The 19,368-nt window shown below is 44.4% G+C and overlaps 1 protein-coding gene across 9 annotated transcripts in view; it reads left to right on the top strand.

Annotated features, from left to right (window-relative positions):
- LOC126284119 (cortactin-binding protein 2-like) overlaps positions 1-19,368 on the top strand; it is a 36,745-nt gene that overhangs the window by 9,995 nt on the left and 7,382 nt on the right. For 8 of the 9 annotated variants that reach the window (XM_049982802.1, XM_049982807.1, XM_049982806.1 and 5 more), the window contains exon 2: positions 12,555-13,137. In XM_049982802.1, the coding sequence (XP_049838759.1) occupies positions 12,566-13,137 (572 nt within the window). In that variant the 5' untranslated portion in view covers positions 12,555-12,565. Of the gene's footprint in view, positions 1-3,615; positions 3,754-12,554; positions 13,138-19,368 lie in introns of those variants that run through there. The other variant, XM_049982804.1, reaches the window with a different exon arrangement.

Genomic DNA, 19,368 nt, shown 5'->3' with positions numbered 1-19,368 from the left:
GAAACAAACAAACCAATGGGAAAAGCTAGGATAAGCGCCCAGGACGGGAAACAATGGATACTAGGAACGAAGAATCAGGCGGGAGAACATGTAAGAACAAGAGAGGTTATAATCAAATCAGCAACGGAATTCTACAAAGCAATATACACAAGTTCTCTACCAAACAAAACTAGAGACCGCAACTCTGTCGATCCAGCTATAACCCACTATAACACACAGTGAGGCTAGAAGGAGCATCTTGAATGAAGAAATGGAAAGTCACCTGGAGAAGATAACATATACAATGAGCTCTTAAAGAAGCCCAAGATCTTCTAACAACAATCATCACAGAAGTGTTCAACAAAATCATACACATCGAAGACATTCCCGATCAGTGGAAAACAAGTAGGATTGCACTTTTGTATAAAAAATGTACGACAGATGACATGAACAATTATAGACTCACGAGCCTGATGTCTAACCTATATAAACTGTTCACAAAAACACTAACGAGGCGATTAACAAAAACACTGGACGAGGAACAACCCTCAGAACAAGCAGGATTCGGCAAAGGATTTAGCTGGATGGGCCATATTCAAGCCATTTAGCTGATAATGGAAAAAACGGAAGCGCGCCACCTCAAAATATAACTTGCTTTTGTTGATTACAGCAAAACATTAGATACCATCTAACAACCAAACATACTTTAAGCACCAAGAAATCAAGGAGTAGAAGTAAAATACATATAATTACTAAGAAACATTCAAAACCACAGCTTCGCCAGAGTTAAAACCGAAAAGACAAGCCAAACTTTCCGTGTGGAAAGAGGAGTTAGACAAGGGGATCCCATTTCCCTCAAAAAATAATTACCTGCATACTGGAGGGCATATTCAGGAAACTACAATGGAATAAGAAACATGGAATATGCCTCAACGGCAAGAGCCTAACAAGTTTGAGGTTCGCTGACGAAATATTCCTCTTCGCCAAAACTAAAAAGGGAACTGCAACCAATGCTCCAAGAGCTTAACACACAAATCAAGATGGCAAGACTCAGAATGAACAAATTTAATGGCTGTGCAGTTCTAGGCGTTTCAATCTGGAACCGCGGTACCGCTACGGTCGCAGGTTCGTATCCTGCCTCGGGCATTGATGTGTTGGATGTCCTTAGGTTAGTTAGGTTTAAGTAGTTCTAAGTTCTAGGGGACTGATGACCACAGATGTTAAGTCCCATAGTGCTGAGAGCCATTTGAACCATTTTTGAACAAATCTAAAACGCAAGTAATGACAAGTGGATTAGAAACCCCAATATATCTTGAAGAAACGGAACTTATGTATGCATCACAATATATATATCTAGGAAAAATAATTTCCTTTAACAACAAGATGGGAAAAGAGGTAAAACGAAGAGTTTCCTTAGCTTGGAAAGCTTTCTGGGCCTTAAAGATTATATATGGAGGCTGCGTTTTTCCAGTGTTATTATACACATCACAAAAAGTTTTGCATCACACCAGTTCCCAGAGCTCTTGAAGATAGACGTCGACTGTGGATATTGTGTCACAGACATAGTCTCTTTGACTGATCAGAGATGTCAGTAAACCTGTCCAAATGTCCAAAGACGTAAGCAACCATGCATGGGCAGCGCCTATTAGACGGAGGGGGTCAGACAGCCTATCAGTTCCAGTCATTCCACCAGGAAGGAGGAACAAGGTCAATACCGTGGTTCGATTGCGTCTATATTGTTACTTTGTACCAGGAAGCGCTCTCAACAAGGAAAGTGTTCAGGCGTCTCGGAGTGAACCAAAGCGTTGTAGTTCGAACATAGAGGAGATACAGAGAGACTGCAACTGTCGCTCTTGCCGTCCAAGGGCTGATACTGCAGTGGATGACCGCTACCTACGGATTATGGCTCGGAGGAACCCTTTTCGTGCAGTCGTGTTAAGACTCAAACTATACGTAATTGGCCGCATGTTGCGCAACTTCACTCACGACGTCCATGGCGAGATCCATCTTTGCAACAACGACACCATGCAGCGCGGTACAGATGGGCCCAACAACATGCCAAATGGACCGCTCAGGACTGGCATCACCTTCTCTTCACCGATGAATGTCGCATATGCCTTCACCCAGATAATCGTCGGAGACGTGTTTGGAGACAACCCGCTCAGTCTGAACGCCTTAGACACACTATCCAGCGAGTGCAGCAAGGTGGAGGTTCCCTGTTGTTTTTGGGTTGGTATTATGTGGGGTCGACGTACGCCGATGGTGGTCATGGAAGCCTCCGTAACGGCTGTACGATACGTGAATGCCATCCTCCGAACGATAGTGCGACCATATCGGCAGCATATTGGCGAGGCATTCGTCTTCACGGAAAATAATTAGCACCCCCATCGTGCACATCTTCTGAATGACTTCTTTCAGGATAACGATATCGCTCGATTAGAGTGGCCAGCCTGTTCTGCAGACATGAACCCTACTGAACATGCCTGGCATAAATTGAAAACGGCTGTTTGTGAACGGCGTGACCCACCAACCATCCTGAGAGATCTACGCCGAATCGCCGTTGAGGAGCGGTACAATCTGGACCAACAGTGCCTTGATGATCTTGTGGATAGTATGCCACGACTAAGACGGGTATGCATGAGTGGAAGAGGACGTGCAACTGGGTGTTACAGGTACCGGTGTGTACAGCAATGTGGACCACCACCTCTGAAGGTCTCACTGTATGGTGATGCAACATGCAATGTGTGGTTTTCATGAGCAATAAAAAGGGGCGGAAATGATGTTGATCTCTACTCCACTTTTCTGTACAGGTTGCGGAACTCTCGGAATGAGGTGATGCAAAACTTTTTTTGATGTGTGTATAAGGATGTCAGACATGGGCTCTCAAAGCCAAAGAGAGAAACACTTTACAGGTATGCCAAAGGAAAATTGCGAGGAAGATTCTTGGCATTTCTCTGAAAGAATATCCAACACCTCGATACACAAGATGTCAGCAACAACAGAAATAGCACAAGAGGGAAGAGCAAATGGAGATGGGGCGGCGACGTGGAGCGGCTGCGAGACGATAGGTGGACCGCACGAGCTACCACGTGGGACCCTACATCGGCAAGAGACTCCTAGAAAGACCAAGTTGCAAATGGAGAAGACAGTGGATGTAATTCAATGTGTAGTGTGCATTAAGTGCGGTACTCCCTAACGCGGTCTAGCTCACCGCGCGAGTCTTTAAAAGCAGCACTTGTAGCTGGCGTTTGCCTTCAGTAGGACAACACAGGCTATTTTGATTCATTCATACATTCATTCTGTGTGTCCAACTGAGTCTGTCTCACATGAAAGTATTTACTCGAGGCAAACAGAAATGACGAACAAACATCTTAAATGCAAACACGTCTAATCTATGTGGTCCAAATTGAGATCAGGACAAAAACTTCAGTGCCGAGTTTCAATTAGATGCACAATGGATTCTGGCGTCTCACATTCCGTGAAATCATCTGTGCATGTTGCAGTGGACAGACGCATTACGTAAGCCTAGTCACGTGGCGCACTCCTTTGTTGAGTCAGACCTGGCGATAAACATTCTACATCAGAGATAAGGTGACACCTCCTTGCAATCGCGCGAGTATGAAGTTGAGAACGCGGCGACGTCACATGGTCGCAGCAGCCGCGTGCAGGTGTATAAGGGGCAGGGAGGGCCGTGTCCCCGCCTGCCTGCACTGCGACTGTAGACGCAGACGGGGCGCTTTGGGTGCTGTCACTTCACTCTCCCTTCACTCTGAGGTGAGTAGCGGCTCTGCAGGAGCTGCTTATCCTGTTAACGCTTGCAATTTATTGACTTACTGAGTAAATGCCCCACTGTACTGTAAGCCGATACTTCCTCTCACAGCTTCTGACTAATTAGTATACGGCAGCTCTGTAATTACCAAATAAACACACTACAAGCCCATAATACAGGCAGTTGTTACCATCAGACTCAGGCCTGCGAAAAATTGGTGGTCATGGCGCCCCGGATTTGCAGCAGTCTCATGTTCTCTTGTCATGCACCTGCAGTATTATCTCCGCCTTGTATTCGGACATCCATTTCACCTTTCAAAGAAAGAAAAATGATTTTTTCTTAAGCTGAAACATATTGTAATAAATTGCCGTAAGTGGAGATAGGTATCAGGGGATATGAAGCTATTCAGACGTAGATCTTCTCGATTTGGGCACTAATTAGTATATCCTTTCATTAAAATATGTTTTCACTTGAGTAACAGATTCATTTGCACCGTTGTCGTCGTGAAAGGGGAGCACAGAATAGTTTGCTGAAAACGAATCTCATTCACGCACAGGTCAAATATTGAGAGTCATGTTATATGCTGTGTCATTAAGACTCGTTTCAAACAGCGGTGGGCTGCAAAACTATTGCCAGTAGAGAACAGTGAACACATGTAAAGGATAACATCCGTCAGCATACCAGTTTATTCCAATGCAAGCCTACAAGTATTTCCCTTGTATGGGCAGCAGTGGAGCATTAACTGGAGAAGCACAACGCTGTCGTCCCAAACTAACGGAAGCGTTTTGTTAACTCAGTACTATTATTCATTGGTTGTAACATACAATCCATTAGTCATGCCTACATTACAGGTATACTGCTCCTTTTTATGCACAGCCAATTGCCAGAAACATTGAAATAACGAAGCAGAAGTTAGTTGCAAGTTAGATCAGTTTGTGTTTAGGTATGAGTACTAAAACTTCAGAATGAAAGAACTTGCCTGGTTTTGTATTTAACCGTGATGTAAAGTAGCCGTCGGAAAACTGATAGTGATTAAATATCGATGTATTTCTGCGGCACTTTCCAACACCTTGCATTGCAGAAGCATGTTGGTGACGAAAATTCGTGGTCAAGATCAAAGAATGTAAAAAAAAAGTCAAATGTGTGTGAAATCTTATGGGACTTAACTGCTAAGGTGATAAGTCCCTAAGCTTACACACTACTTAAGCTAAATTATCCTAAGGACAAACGCACACACCCATGCCCGAGGGAGGGCTCGAACCTCCTCCGGGACCAGCCGCACAGTCCATGACTGCAGCGCCTTAGACCGCACTGCTTATCCCGCGCGGCAAAAGTATGTCAGTCGCTCTTATTTTCTTAATAGGAATTCCGTGCGGAAGCGCTTATAATGAGTCGTCTAGTTTTATGGCATTATTTGTTTTGTGTGGGAGAGGATTGACAAAGATTTTCCACGATTCTGGAAATGTCTTACAGCAGAGTAATGCAATTATCATTTTTCACTTCTTTATTTCCAAGAAAAATAAAAATATTTTACAATGACGTGTGTATGTGTGTAGTAGACTGCAATAACGCTACCGTTATTTACACATGTCTGTGAATTCAATTTCTAATGAAAACGAAAATTTTGTAGGGCACTGAGTATTAATGCGTGAAAGTACCTGGAAATATAGGCATGAATGTTAGAGAGAATACTAATAGTAGGGATTTTCAGGAGTTATTGTTATCTACATCTACATCCATACTCCGCAAGCCACATGACGGTGTGTGGCGGAGGGTACTCTACCTCTATCGGTTCTCCCTTCTATTCCAGTGTCGTATTGCTCGTGGAAAGAAGGATTGTCGGTATGCTTCTGTGTGGGCTCTAATCTCTCTGATTTTATCCTCATGGTATCTTCGCGAGATATACGTAGGAGGGAGCAATATACTGCTTGACACTTCGGTGAAGGTACGTTCTCGAAACTTCAACAAAAGCCCGTACCGAGCTACTGAGCGTCTCTCCTGCAGAGTCTTCCACTGGAGTTTATCTATCATCTCCGTAACTCTTTCGCGATTACTAAATGATCCTGTAACGAAGTGCGCTGTTCTCCGTTGGATCTTCTCTGTCTCTTCTATCAACCCTAACTGGTACGGATACCAGACTGCTGAGCAGTATTCAAGCAGTGGGCGAACAAACGTACTGTAACCTACTTCCTTTGTTGTCGGATTGCATTTCCTTAGGATTCTTCCAATGAATCTCAGTCTGGCATCTGCTTTACCAACGATCAACTTTATACGATCATTCCATTTTAAATCACTCCTAATGCGTACTCCCAGATAATTTATGGAATTAACTGCTTCCAGTTGCTGACCTGCTATATTGTAGCTAAATGTTAAGGGGTCTATCTGTCTATGTATTCGCAGCACATTACACTTGTATACATTGAGATTCAATTGCCATTCTCTGCACCATGCGTCTATTCGCTGCAGATCCTCCTGCATTTCAGTACAATTTTCCATTGTTACAACCTCTCGATATACCACAGCACCATCCGCAAAAAGCCTCAGCCTTTGTCTTGAAGTTCAGCGGCAGGCGATCGCTAGCGCTGGGAGTGGGCGAGTACTTGCCTGTTCAGAGTTACCGTTGCTCGACTCCACTGAACGGTAGTCAGTGAGTCACGCAGGGAGTCCGGCTGCCGATGCGAGAGACTGTGCCTAAACGTCCCTGGCTGCGAAAGCTTAAAATCACTCGTGTGGGAAGTTATAAATACTGCTAACGATGCAGTAAGAGGGAAAGAATTGACCCGGAAAACTGTACGACTCACAGTAAAAACTTTGTGACTGCTGAAGACACACAGATCATCAATGTCAAAAACAATGGTTCAAATGGCTCTGAGCAGTATGGGACTTAACATCTATGGTCATCAGTCCCCTAGAACTAAGAACTACTTAAACCTAACTAACCTAAGGACAACACACAACACCCAGCCATCACGAGGCAGAGAAAATCCCTGCCCCCGCCGGGAATCGAACCCGGGAACCCGGGCGCGGGAAGCGAGAACGATACCGCACGATCACGAGATGCGGGCCTCAGCAATGTCAACATGACATGCCTCAGATATTTTGAGACGCTGAAATATGACACACAAAGCTGGTGCAGAGAATTGAGAGAGACAAGATATTGTAATATCACTTGTTAGGCTGCGCCCAATATCAAGTTGAGTTGGCGCCAGATCTTCATTCTTAACGTGTCTGTTCTTACTAATTTTCGTGTTTAAGACAATACAGTTTCATCGAAGTACTTCAATCGTGGTCTTCCCGTAGTTTTATTGCCCATTGATAGATTTATTTATTATTGCCTTTAGGAGCCCCTACATAACCAATAATCTTAGCTAGTTGTTTCACATGCTTTATTAGGACTTAATCATTTGTCATTTTATCAGTCCATTTCGTTTTCAGACTGTGCTTGTAAAGTCACAGCTCAAAAGTATTCCCCAGAGATCAAGTGTAACAGTCATACAATCATACAGTCGTAATATATCCTTACAGAAAACTTTATTTGACTAAAGGGCTGTTATGTTATAGGTTGATCTCTTCTTCACTTTACTGAAGACCGTTTTTTCTTGTGCAGTTTTTCCTTCTCCACGAAATAGGTTTCTTAAATAGGTAAACCAATCAAGAAGTTTCAGCAGCTTGTCGTAGAACATACTCATACACTGGTGCGTCAGCCTTTGTAACTAACTATCGCCTATGATTTAGACTCATTTCCTTTCATGTTGTCCTCTTTACCCATAACATTACCTATTTTATGAAACACGGGCTCCAGATATTGCTCACTTTCAAGAAAAACAGCTGTACCATGAGGGTAACTATTCTTTCTCATGCTTTGATACACCTACCTCTAACTATTTCTCACTTTTTAAGGGCTGCTTCTCTCTACAGATTAAAAATAGTTGGTGATAGTCGACATTCTAACCACGCTCCTTTCTGAATACGTGCCTGTACCTGTGTAGAGCGTAAACCAGTAACCCCATTTCGTTTTTATAAACCTTCCGTGAAAGTCTGTGACTTTCGTCTACTTCTTTAGTACTTTATACTATACTTTGCGATTTTACATTCTGAAATACTTTCTGTATACCGACAACAGGTATGAATATTGTTAAATTCCTACATAATTTGCATGATAATGTTTCTTCACTGATTCTTCAGTTTTTTCAGAACCCAAGTTAATTTTCTGAGAAATGTGTTTCAACTGTTTGAGGACGGTGAAGGTTATTCTTTTATGGGACATTCCCAGCTTACTTAAACAACTGACAATTTTCGTGTTTAAAACAATACTCTTTTTAGGCTTGGGCATCACATGGTTCCCCCCCCCCAAACGTTTAGGCAGTTTTCCCTGTTGATATGTTTTACACATATGGAGATGATTTCCATTCCACTCACTTGTGAAATCTGGCGGCAATATTATGTACTCACAGGGCTTTATCGGGTTTCAGGTTTGAAAGTGCCTTTTAGCACTGTCACAGCAATACCAAAAGATTATCAGTAATGTGTGGTAACAATTGTGGAGGATGGGGAGAGTATTAGTAAAAATTTCAAAAAGTTTTCACGGCTTTTACTAACAAAATTTTTTAAAATACGCTGTGATTTGTCATTTGGACCTAGAACCTTAAGGGGAGGTTTACTATCTTTGGCCAGAAAAAAGCATGTTCTTTGATGAATTTTTTTCTCATGGTGTGTTGTAGATATCAGTATCAAATTAGGTCAAAATGTTTAGTGATATTTACTCTACAAACTGGCATTTTTGCGACCGGAAATGTCGAGGAGCAAAAGCGGAAGTGCCGTCGGAACGAAACAAAATGTCCATGTAGACCTCCACGCGCGTGTGTCACAGGTCAGCCGGCTCGTCTGAAATCAAAATTGAGTTGACGTTAGTGAAGTATATAAGATTCTTTAGGAGTTGTACCTCGCTTAAGTTATTTGGACCATAGGAAACAAAATGGCGGCTATTTAAAAAAATAGGGTATTTGCATCGATTTTTTCGATTTCGTCGGCCAAGTAAAAATATTTATAGTTGATGGATCGCAATAAATGTGGTACAACGCCTAGACAATTTAGTTAGTTTCTTCGGAAACAAAGAATCACGCCAATCGGTTCAGTAGATTTGAAGTTGCCATACCGCGCGATAAAAAAAAAGTTATTTCGAGAAAAACGCGTTTGAACTTTGACTATATATATATAAATGCAATCTTATGCAACTTACGTTCAATCTGCTATTCCGGGTCCATAAACTAGTCCTTCCTCTTCCTCATAGAGGGCGTTCTGCTCGATCTGGGCCATTCTACGCTGCTCCAGAGCCGCTCGTACAGCCGGTGGCTAGAAGTTTTCGGCCGCGTAAACCGGTGGTCGTCCGAATGCTTGGTGGACTGCGTCGAATAGAGTCCCAGGGTGACGTCCAACGTTGTCATGGTCTTCAGAATTGCTGAATACCCTTCGTTGAAGCTGCTCACTGCCAGTAAATTCGTAATCTCCACAGTCTTTGCGCCAGAATGCAAATGCTTGGGGGGTTACTTCCAAACACACGCGTTCAAAGTTTCATCTGAATTTTGTGTGTTTCCTCCCAAGCACCGGTACAATAACGCGTTCTCCGAAAGAAAAAAACTGGTGCTCGATAAAGGCCGATTTCAAGCAAGTTGCATTTTTTTGTTCAACCGCGAATAACAAACATTTCCGTTCCGTATTCGGAAAAACCGTTTCGGGGGTGGATTTGAAACACTTTTATGGATCCAAAGATAGTAAACCCCCTTAATTTATCTTTTAATGGGAGAGAGACGAGAGATCTCAGGAGAACCTCAGTCAGTCTTAAATTAAAAACAGTTACAGGATCTGGTAGAAGAAGTCATTAAAATCAATATATATCTATCTGAAAGTTTTAAAAGGTATTTAAGTAGATTACCTTATTTGCAAACGATGGCTCTCCCAACTGCTGTTTTTGCTAGCTTTAAGAGAAAAGTAGTACAGATACAATCGCAAAATATCATTGCTTTTTTAAACACACTATGTGATTAAAAGAATCCACACACCGCCCCCAAAAATCCGGCTTGGGGAATGAATGTGTGTGATGTCCTTAAGTTAGTTAGGTTTAAGTCGTTCTAAGTCTAGGCGACTGATGACCTCATATGTTGAGTCCCATAGTGCTTAGAGCAATTTGAACCATTTTAACCCACCAAAAATCGTTTTTCATATCAGGTGCATTGTGCTGCCGCCTATTGCCAGGTACTCCATATCAGCGACCTCAACAGTCATTACACATCGTGTAAGAGCAGAATGGGGTGCTTCGCGGAACTCACGGTCAGGTGATTGGGTGTCACTTGTGTCATACGTCTACACGCGAGATTTCCACACTCCTAAACATCCCAAGGGTTGCAAGCCCCCTCTATGAAACATACGACCACACCGTAACACCACCGCCTCCGAATTTTACTGTTGGCACTACACACGCTGGCAGATGACGTTCACTGGGCATTCGCCATACTCGAACCCTGCCATCGGATCCCCACATTGTGTACCGCGATTCGTCACTCCACACAACGTTTTTCCACTGTCCAATTGTCCAATGTTTACGCTCTTTACACCAAGCGAGGCATTTCCGACGTGATGTGTGGCTCATGACCAGCCACTGGACTATGAAATCGAAGTTTTATCACCTCCCACCTAACTGACATAGTACTTGCAGTGGATCCTGATGCAGTTTGGAATTCTTGTGTGATGGTCTGGATAGATGTCTGCCGATTACACATTACGATCCTCTGTAACGGTCGGTGGTCTCTGTCAGTCAACAGACGCGGTCGGCCTGTACGCTTTTGTGCTGTACGTGTTCCTTCACGTGTCCACTTCACTATCACATCGTAAACAGTGGACCTTGGGATGTTTAGGAGTGTGGAAATCTCGCGTGTAGACGTATGACACAAGTGACACCCAATCACCTGACCGTGAGTTCCGCGAAGCACCCCATTCTGCTCTTACACGATGTGTAATGACTATTGAGGTCGCTGATATGGAGTACCCGGCAATAGGCGGCAGCACAATGCATCTGATATGAAAAACGATTTTTTGGTGTGTTAAAATGGTTCAAATTGCTCTAAGCACTATGGGACTTAACATAATACTCTACCGTCTTACATTGCAGCCCACATACATTCTGAAGTTGTTGTTGTTGTTGTGGTCTTCAGTTCTGAGACTGGTTTGATGCAGCTATCCATGCTACTCTATCCTGTGCAAGCTTCATCATCTATCAGTACCTACTGCAACCTACATGCTTCTGAATGTACTTGGTGTATTCATCTCTTGGTCTCCCTTTACGATTTTTACCCTCCACGCTGCCCTCTAATACTAAATTGGTGATCCCTTGATGTCTCAGAACATGTCCTACCAACCGATCCCTTCTTCTAGTCAAGTTGTGCCACAAACTCCTCCCCAATCCTATTCAATACCTCCTCATTAGTTATGTGATCTACCCATCTAATCTTCAGCATTCTTCTGTAGCACCACATTTCGAAAGCTTCTATTCTCTTCTTGTCCAAACTATTTATCGTCCATGTTTCACTTCCATACATGGCTATGCTCCATACAAATACTTTCAGAAACGACTTCCTGACACTTAAATCTATACTCGATGTTAACAAATTTCTCTTCTTCAGGAACGCTTTCCTTGCCATTGACAGTCTACATTTCATATCTGCTCTACTTCGACCATCATCAGTTATTTTGCTCCCCAAGTAGCAAAACTCTTTTACTACTTTAAGTGTCCCATTTATAATCTAATTCCCTCAGCATCACCCGACTTAATTCGACTACATTCCATTATCCTCGTTTTGCTTCTGTTGATGTTCATCTTATATCCTCCTTTCAAGACACTGTCCATTCCGTTCAACTGCTCCTCCAAGTCCTTTGCTGTCTCTGACAGAATTACAATGTCATCAGCGAACCTTAAAGTTTTTATTTCTTCTCCATGGATTTTAATACCTACTTCGAATTTTTCTTTTGTTTCCTTTACTGATTGCTCAATATACAGATTGAATAACATCGGGGACAGGCTACAACCCTGACTCACTCCCTTCCCATCCGCTGTTTCCCTTTCATGTCCCTCGACTCTTACAACTGCCGTCTGGTTTCTGTACAAATTGTAAATAGCCTTTCGCTCCCTGTATTTTACCCCTGCCACCTTTAGAATTTGAAAGAGAGTATTCCAGTCAACATTGTCAAAAGCTTTCTCTAAGTCTACAAATGCTAGAAATGTAGGTTTGTCTTTCCTTAATCTATTTTCTAAGATAAGTCGTAGGGTCAGTATTGCCTCACGTGTTCCATCATTCCTACAGAATCCAAACTGATCTTCCACGAGGTCGACTTCTACCAGTTTTTCCATTCGCCTGTAAAGAATTCGCGTTAGTATTTTGCAACTGTGACTTATTAAAATGACAGTTCGGTAATTTTCAGATCTGTCAACACCTGCCTTCCTTGGGATCGGAATTATTATATTCTTCTTGAAGTCTGAGGGTATTCCGCCTGTCTCATACATCTTACTCACCAGATGGTAGAGTTTTGCCAGGACTGGCTCTCCCAAGGCCGTCAGTATTTCCAAGTTCTGAAGTAAAGCTTTTAATAGACAAATGGGCGATCGCGCACTAGTTGCGACGCCACAATGTTTTGTTGCAGTTGACGCATAATGGACAACATTTACATTCTCTTGCTCCATAATGATTTGCTTGTAACACAAGCAATGGGGCAGCTGTGTAAGGGCAGTAGAATGCTCAGATGCGGTTCGTTTCAGAGCTGTGCACAATGGAAGCAGTCGAGGGGGTTAAGGAGACCGCAACCGCAACCGCAGAGCTGGCCGCCCTGCTGGACGCCGGGGCCGGCGCCGTGGCGGTTCTGGAGGCGGGCGACACGCGGCTGGTGGCGCACGCCGCGGTGCTGGCAGCCAGGAGCCCCGTGTTTGCCGCCGTCTTGCGGCCCGACGCGCTGCAGGCCAGCGGCGGCGTGGTCGCGGTCAGCGGGGTGGAGGGCGCGGTGCTGCGCCTCCTGCTCGCATACTGCTACACGCTGCGGGCCCCCCAGCTACCCAGCGTGGCCGCCCAGCTGCTGCTGGCCGCAGAGAAGTGCGGGTTGCCGCTCCTGAAGGCGGAGTGCGAGCGGCAGGTGGCCGCGCAGCTGTCCGTGGAGACGGCAGCCGCCACTGCCCTGCTGGCAGTCAGGCACTCCTGTGCCAGCCTCCGGCAGGCCGCCGTCAGCTTCGTTAGGGCCAACTTGGTCGAGGTGATGGCCACTCGGGGCTGGGCCGATGCAGTGCGCTCCCAGCCTGAAGACGTGGTCAAACTGAGTCGGCTGCTCGCCGAGTCACCGGCAGGGTGCGGGTAAGCACGAGGCGGGCGGATGATGCTGTAGTATACAGAGAAGTTGCAGCATTAGAAAACTGTAGCGAAATGCAGGAAGATCTGCAGCGGATAGGCACTTGGTGCAGGGAGTGGCAACTGACCCTTAACATAGACAAATGTAATGTATTGCGAATACATAGAAAGAAGGATCCTTTATTGTATGATTATATAATAGCGGAACAAACACTGGTAGCAGTTACTTCTGTAAAATATCTGGGAGTATGTGTGCGGAATGATTTGAAGTGGAATGATCATATAAAATTAATTGTTGGTAAGGCGGGTACCAGGTTGAGATTGATTGGGAGAGTCCTTAGAAAATGTAGTCCATCAACAAAGCAGGTGGCTTACAAAACACTCGTTAGACCTATACTTGAGTATTGCTCATCAGTGTGGGATCCATACCAGATCGGGTTGACAGAGGAGATAGAAAAGATCCATAGAAGAGCGGCGCGTTTCGTCACAGGGTTATTTGGTAACCGTGATAGCGTTACGGAGATGTTTAGCAAACTCAAGTGGCAGACTCTGAAAGAGAGGCGCTCTGCATCACGGTGTAGCTTGCTCGCCAGGTTTCGAGAGGGTGCGTTTCTGGATAAGGTATCGAATATATTGCTTCCCCCTACTTATACCTCCTGAGGAGATCACGAAGGTAAAATTAGAGACATTCGAGCTTTCAGACAGTCGTTCTTCCCGCAAACCATACGCGACTGGAACAGAAAAGGGAGATAATGACAGTGGCATATAAAGTGCCCTCTGCCACACACCGTTGGGTGGCTTGAGGAGTATAAATGTAGATGTAGATGTAGATGTCTGGGTTGCCAACATCCTTGTGCGTGTGTTTCTACTGCCAACAAGCCCCTCGGGACTAGCTGACCGGTCTCAGGCGCCACAGTCATGGACCGTGCGGCTGGTCCCGGCGGAGGTTCGAGTCCTCCCTCTGGCATGGGTGTGCGTGTTTGTCCTTAGGATAAGTTAGGTTAAGTAGCGTGTAAGCTTAGAGACTGATGACCTTAGCAGTTAAGTCCCATAAGATTCCACACACAGTTGTATTGCCAAGCCTAGAATATTTGTCATTATCTTTAGACGTCTCTCTGCTCATTGACGACCATTTCCTGACAGTTCACGACGCCTTCGCTGACTTCTCATAAAAGGTTTTCGGAATCTCTAAAGTAACCACTGATCATTAGCAGGTAAGGTACCTAACAAAACCTACGAAAGCGCCAAGTTTTTCTAACCTCGTAATCTGTTTTGGCCCTTTCTGCATGACTGATGCAGGGATTAGTGATCACAAGGTTGTTGTAGCTAGGCTCAATACCGTTTCTTCCAAATCCACCAGAAACAAACGCAAAATAATTTTATTTAAAAAAGCGGAGACAATCTCCATTCCTTCCGAACTGACTATGCAAATTTAGACGAGATGTGGCCTAAATTCGAAGATATAGTACCAACAGCAATTGAGAGATTCATACCTCATAAATTGGTTAGAGATGGAACTGATCCCCCATGGTACACAAAACAGGTCCGAACGCTGTTGCAGAGGCAACGGAAAAAGCATGCGAAGTTCAGAAGAACGCGAAATCCCGAAGATTGGCTAAAATTTACAGACGCGCGAAATTTGGCAAGGACTTCAATGCGAGATGCCTTTAATAGGTTCCACAACGAAACATTGTCTCGAAATTTGGTAGAAAATCCGAAGAAATTCTGGTCGTCTGTAAAGTACACAAGCGGCAAGACGCAGTCAATACCTTCGCTGTGCAGTGCCGATGGTACTGTTACCGAAGACTAAATCGGAGTTATTGTACACTGTTTCCCGAAATTCCTTCACCAGGAAAGACGAATGGAATATTCCAGAATTTGAAACACGAACAGCTGCTAGCATGAGTTTCTTAGAAGTAGATGCCTTAGGGATTGCGTAACAACTCAAATTGCTTGATACGGGCAAGTCTTCAGGTCCAGATTGTATACCGGTTAGGTTCTTTTTAGATTACGCTGATACAATAGCTCCCTACTTAGCAATCATATACAACCGCTCGCTCGCCGATAGATCTGTACCTACAGATTGGAAAATTGCGCAGGTCGCACAAGTGTTTAAGAAGGGTAGTAGGAGTAATCCATCGAACTACAGACCTATATCATTGACGTCGGTTTGCAGTAGGGTTTTGGAGCATATACTGTATTCAAACATTATGAAGCACTTCGAAGGGAACGATCTATTGATACGTAATCAGCATGGTTTCAGAAAACATCGTTCTTGTGCAACGCAGCTACCTCTTTATTCGCATGAAGTAATGGCCGCTATCGACAGGGGATCTCAAGTTGATTCCGTATTTCTAAATTTCCGGCAATCTTATGACACCGTTCCTCACAAGCGACTTCTAATCAAGCTGCGGGCCTATGGGGTATCGTCTTAGTTGTGCTACTGGATTCGTGATTTCCTGTCAGGTAGGTCGCAGTTCGTAGTAATAGACGGCAAGTCATCGAGTAAAACTGAAGTGATATCAGGTGTTCCCCAGGGAAGCGTCCTGGAGCCTCTGCTGTTGCTGATCTAAATAAATGACCTGGGTGACAATCTGAGCACTTCTCTCGGGTTGTTCGCAGATGATGCTGTAATTTACAGTTTAGTAAGGTCATCCAAGGCCAGTATCAGATGCAAAACGATTTAGAAAAGATTGCTGTATGGTGTGGCAGGTGTCAGTTGACGCTAAATAACGAAAAGTGTGAGGTGATCCACATAAGTTCCAAAAGAAATCCGTTGGATTTCGATTACTGGACAAATAGTACAATTCTCAAGGCTGTCAATTCAACTAAGTACCTGGGTGTTAAAATTACGAGCAACTTTAGTTGGAAGGACCGCACAGATAATATTGTGAGGAAGGCGAGCCAAAGGTTGCGTTTCACTGGCAGGACCCTTTTTCGTCGCGGCGAGATCTATTTACGAAATTTCAGTCATCAACTTTCTCTTCCGAATGCGAAACTATTTTGTTGAGCCCAACCTACATAGGTAGAAATGATCATCAAAATAAAATAAGAGAAATCTGAGCTCGAACAGAAAGGTTAAGTGTTCGTTTTTCCCGCGCGCTGTTCGGGAGTGGAATGGTAGAGAGATAGTATGATTGTGGTTCGCTGAACTCTCTGCCAAGCACTTAAATGTGAATTGCAGAGTAATCATGTAGATATAGATGTAGATGTAGAATGAGATCTGTAAAATAACATATGTGCAACGAGCAACTCTTTAGGTTCTGGCACTAAATCTCTGAAAAAAATGCACTGTGTGTGAACACAGCTTGAGCCAAACTGCCTATTGGCTTCCGTCTCGACTTCTTCGGCCGACGTTCGTCTGATAATTTGACTGACGTTTCGCCAGCACGAGTGGCTGGCATTCTCGAAGCTTCACCCTCCATTCCTGGTTGTGAACTGGAACCGAGCTCGATACCACAGACTTTACGTACCTGGCGCGCCAACGTCCAAGTGCTTCTCCGCGGTCACTTCCGGTGTGGTTCTCCTCTTGCTACCTGCGACGGTCGTTCGCTGTAGCACGGAAAGCCAGGATCCGTTTACCTTAAGGTTTCCGTCTTTCTTGTTGAAGATATTCCCGTGTTTACGTATTTCCATAGCTTTTCTGAACAAGCGGTTCTGATAATGATCCTCTACAACGAGAACTTCTATGTCGGCGAATTTCACTACGTGGTCGGTCTCACACAGTGCGTGCTCTGCCACGGCCAATTTCTCTACCTGCCCCAACCTGCAGTGTCACTTATGTTCTTTGATCCTCGCGTTGATTGATCGTCGAGTTCCGACATAAACTTTTCCGCATGTGAATGGTAAAAGGTATATTACGAACTTTGGATCCTTTTTCTCCTTCGCCTGTCTAAGACTCTCTTTGACCTTCCTTGTCGGTTTGAAAATCGCCTTTAAGCCGTGTTTGCGCAATATACGACCGATTCTGTGCGCCACTCTGGGAATGTATGGCAGAAAGGCCGTACCCGACATCTCTTTTTCTGATTTGTTATTCTCCGAGTGTTTGGCTCTGTTACACTTCTAGTAGAATTTGTGGAGAACTCAACGCTCCTCAAAATCCTTTCCAGCTGTTGCATTTCGCGTCTGATATGCTGCGGCTCACATATTCGACCTGCTCGCGTTACAAGCGTATTAATCGTGCCTCTTTTCTGACTCGGGTGGTGGTTTGATAGTTTGTGCAGTTATCGGTCCGTGTGTGTCGGTCTTCGATACACACTGTGTCCCAGGTTTTCGCTGTCCCTTGTGACCACCACATCTAGAAATGGGAGTTTTTTGTGCTTTTCTACTTACATGGTAAATTTTATGTCCGCATAGAGGCTATTCGAGTGTCTTAGGAAGTCACCGAGCTGTTCTTCACCATGGCTCCATCATCGACGTGTCTGTACCACATCTTACCTTTACAAGTCGCTGAGTCCAGTGCCTGTGCTTCAAAATGTTCCATGAAGAAGTTGGCCACCACTGGACTAAGAGTACTAATGGCGACACCTTCCAGCTGTACGTAGAAATTGCCATTCCACGTGTAATAGCTCGTGGTGAGACATACATGAAAGAGCTTTGTGATGTCTTGCGGGAAAATCGAACCGACTTGCTCCAGAGAGTCACTGAGTGGCACTTCCGTAAACAAAGAAACAGTATGAAAACTGACCAGGATGTCGTTTGGTGCAAGTTTTAGTTTCTTCAGGTTCTCAGTGAAATGTCCTGAGTCCTTCATGTATGTGTCTGTCTTCCCCACGTGCGGCTGGAGCAGAGAGGCCAAGCGTTTTGCAGTTGATACGTCGGTGAGCCGGGAGTGCTAACAATCGGTCTCGGTGGTACGCTGATCTTATGGATCTAAGGTGCCCAGGTGGTAAAGATTCTGTGTTGCGCAGGTTTCTCTGTGTGTTCTCTGGTAGAGAAGACGCCTAGATTAACCGATTCGTATTCCGTGTGATACGCTGCGTCAGATCTGCGCTTAGTTTTCGGTACGTCGTCAGATCTAATAGGTCCCGGATCTTTTGCTCCTGGCAGATTAAAACTGCCAGGAAGTTTCATATCAGCGCACACTCCGCTGCAGAGTGAAAATCTCATTCTGGAAACATCCCCCAGGCTGTAGCTAAGCCATGTCTCCGCAATATTCTTTCTTTCAGGAGTGCTAGTTCTGCAAGGTTCGCAGGAGAGCTTCTGTAAAGTTTGGAAGGTAGTAGATGAGATACTGGCAGAAGTAAAGCTGTGAGTACCGCGCGTGAGTCGTGCTTCGGTAGCTCAGATGGTAGAGCACTTGCCCGCGAAAGGCAAAGGTCCCGAGTTCGAGTCTCGGTCGGGCACACAGTTTTAATCTGCCAGGAAGTTTCGTAAAATATATAGTTACCAACTCAATGAATCAGTTGCTGTAATCGACAGCTAGCGTTCTACACACCCTGCCACGAAATGTGCTTGTAAGTATACAGGACACTGCTACAGCGTTGAGTACTGCATAGCTCTCTTTCATTTTATTGGTATGCCTGTACAGTCCCTCAGCAGTTTCTGCGTAATAAAATTCTTTCTTTCAGACCAAGCAGTACAGGAAGAAATTCGAATAGCTTTTGTATTCGTCAACAGAAATACGATAGTCTTCAAGAAAATCGATACATTTCTCAGCTGGAAGCTATTTCCTAAACCATGTGACATAAGCATATACACACACTTCAAGACCACGCCACAAATCCACATGCCAATTCATTCAGCAGATTCAGGCAGTCCCACATGATGCTGGGCACTTCCATTACATTTGCTACTCCTGTCTCTTGAGCTTTGACCCAAAACAAGTGCTGTACTTCAGTACACGCCCCTCAGCAACACGCAAAGGTACGGTGTGTCATTGCTCAAAACGTTTACTTGTATCCTGGAGGAACAGGCACCATACATCTGCTTTCCTCTCTAATTTGATGTTCCCTCTGTCGTTATTATAGGATGACAGTGAATGATACAGTCATTACTTCTTCTGACACACAGTAAGTCACCCTCTCTGCCCCATTTATTGCAGATACTGATCCATTTCTAACTCTTTTAACACAGATCGTTTTATTTCCGTGTTACTTACTCCTCTGAGTTTCCTTCCTGGACCAGTTAACAAGCTACTGTTTCACTGTTTACTATATAGTCAAGTCCCCGACACATAATCTTTGAACACATTGAATATCATCTGATCGTCATAGTGTCACATTAAGTACATTGAAA

Source organism: Schistocerca gregaria, chromosome 8 (assembly GCF_023897955.1).
Source record: "Schistocerca gregaria isolate iqSchGreg1 chromosome 8, iqSchGreg1.2, whole genome shotgun sequence".
Classification (NCBI taxonomy): Eukaryota; Metazoa; Arthropoda; class Insecta; order Orthoptera; family Acrididae; genus Schistocerca; species Schistocerca gregaria.
Note: the sequence above shows the minus strand (reverse complement) of the source record. Positions and strands in the feature narration are given on the sequence as shown.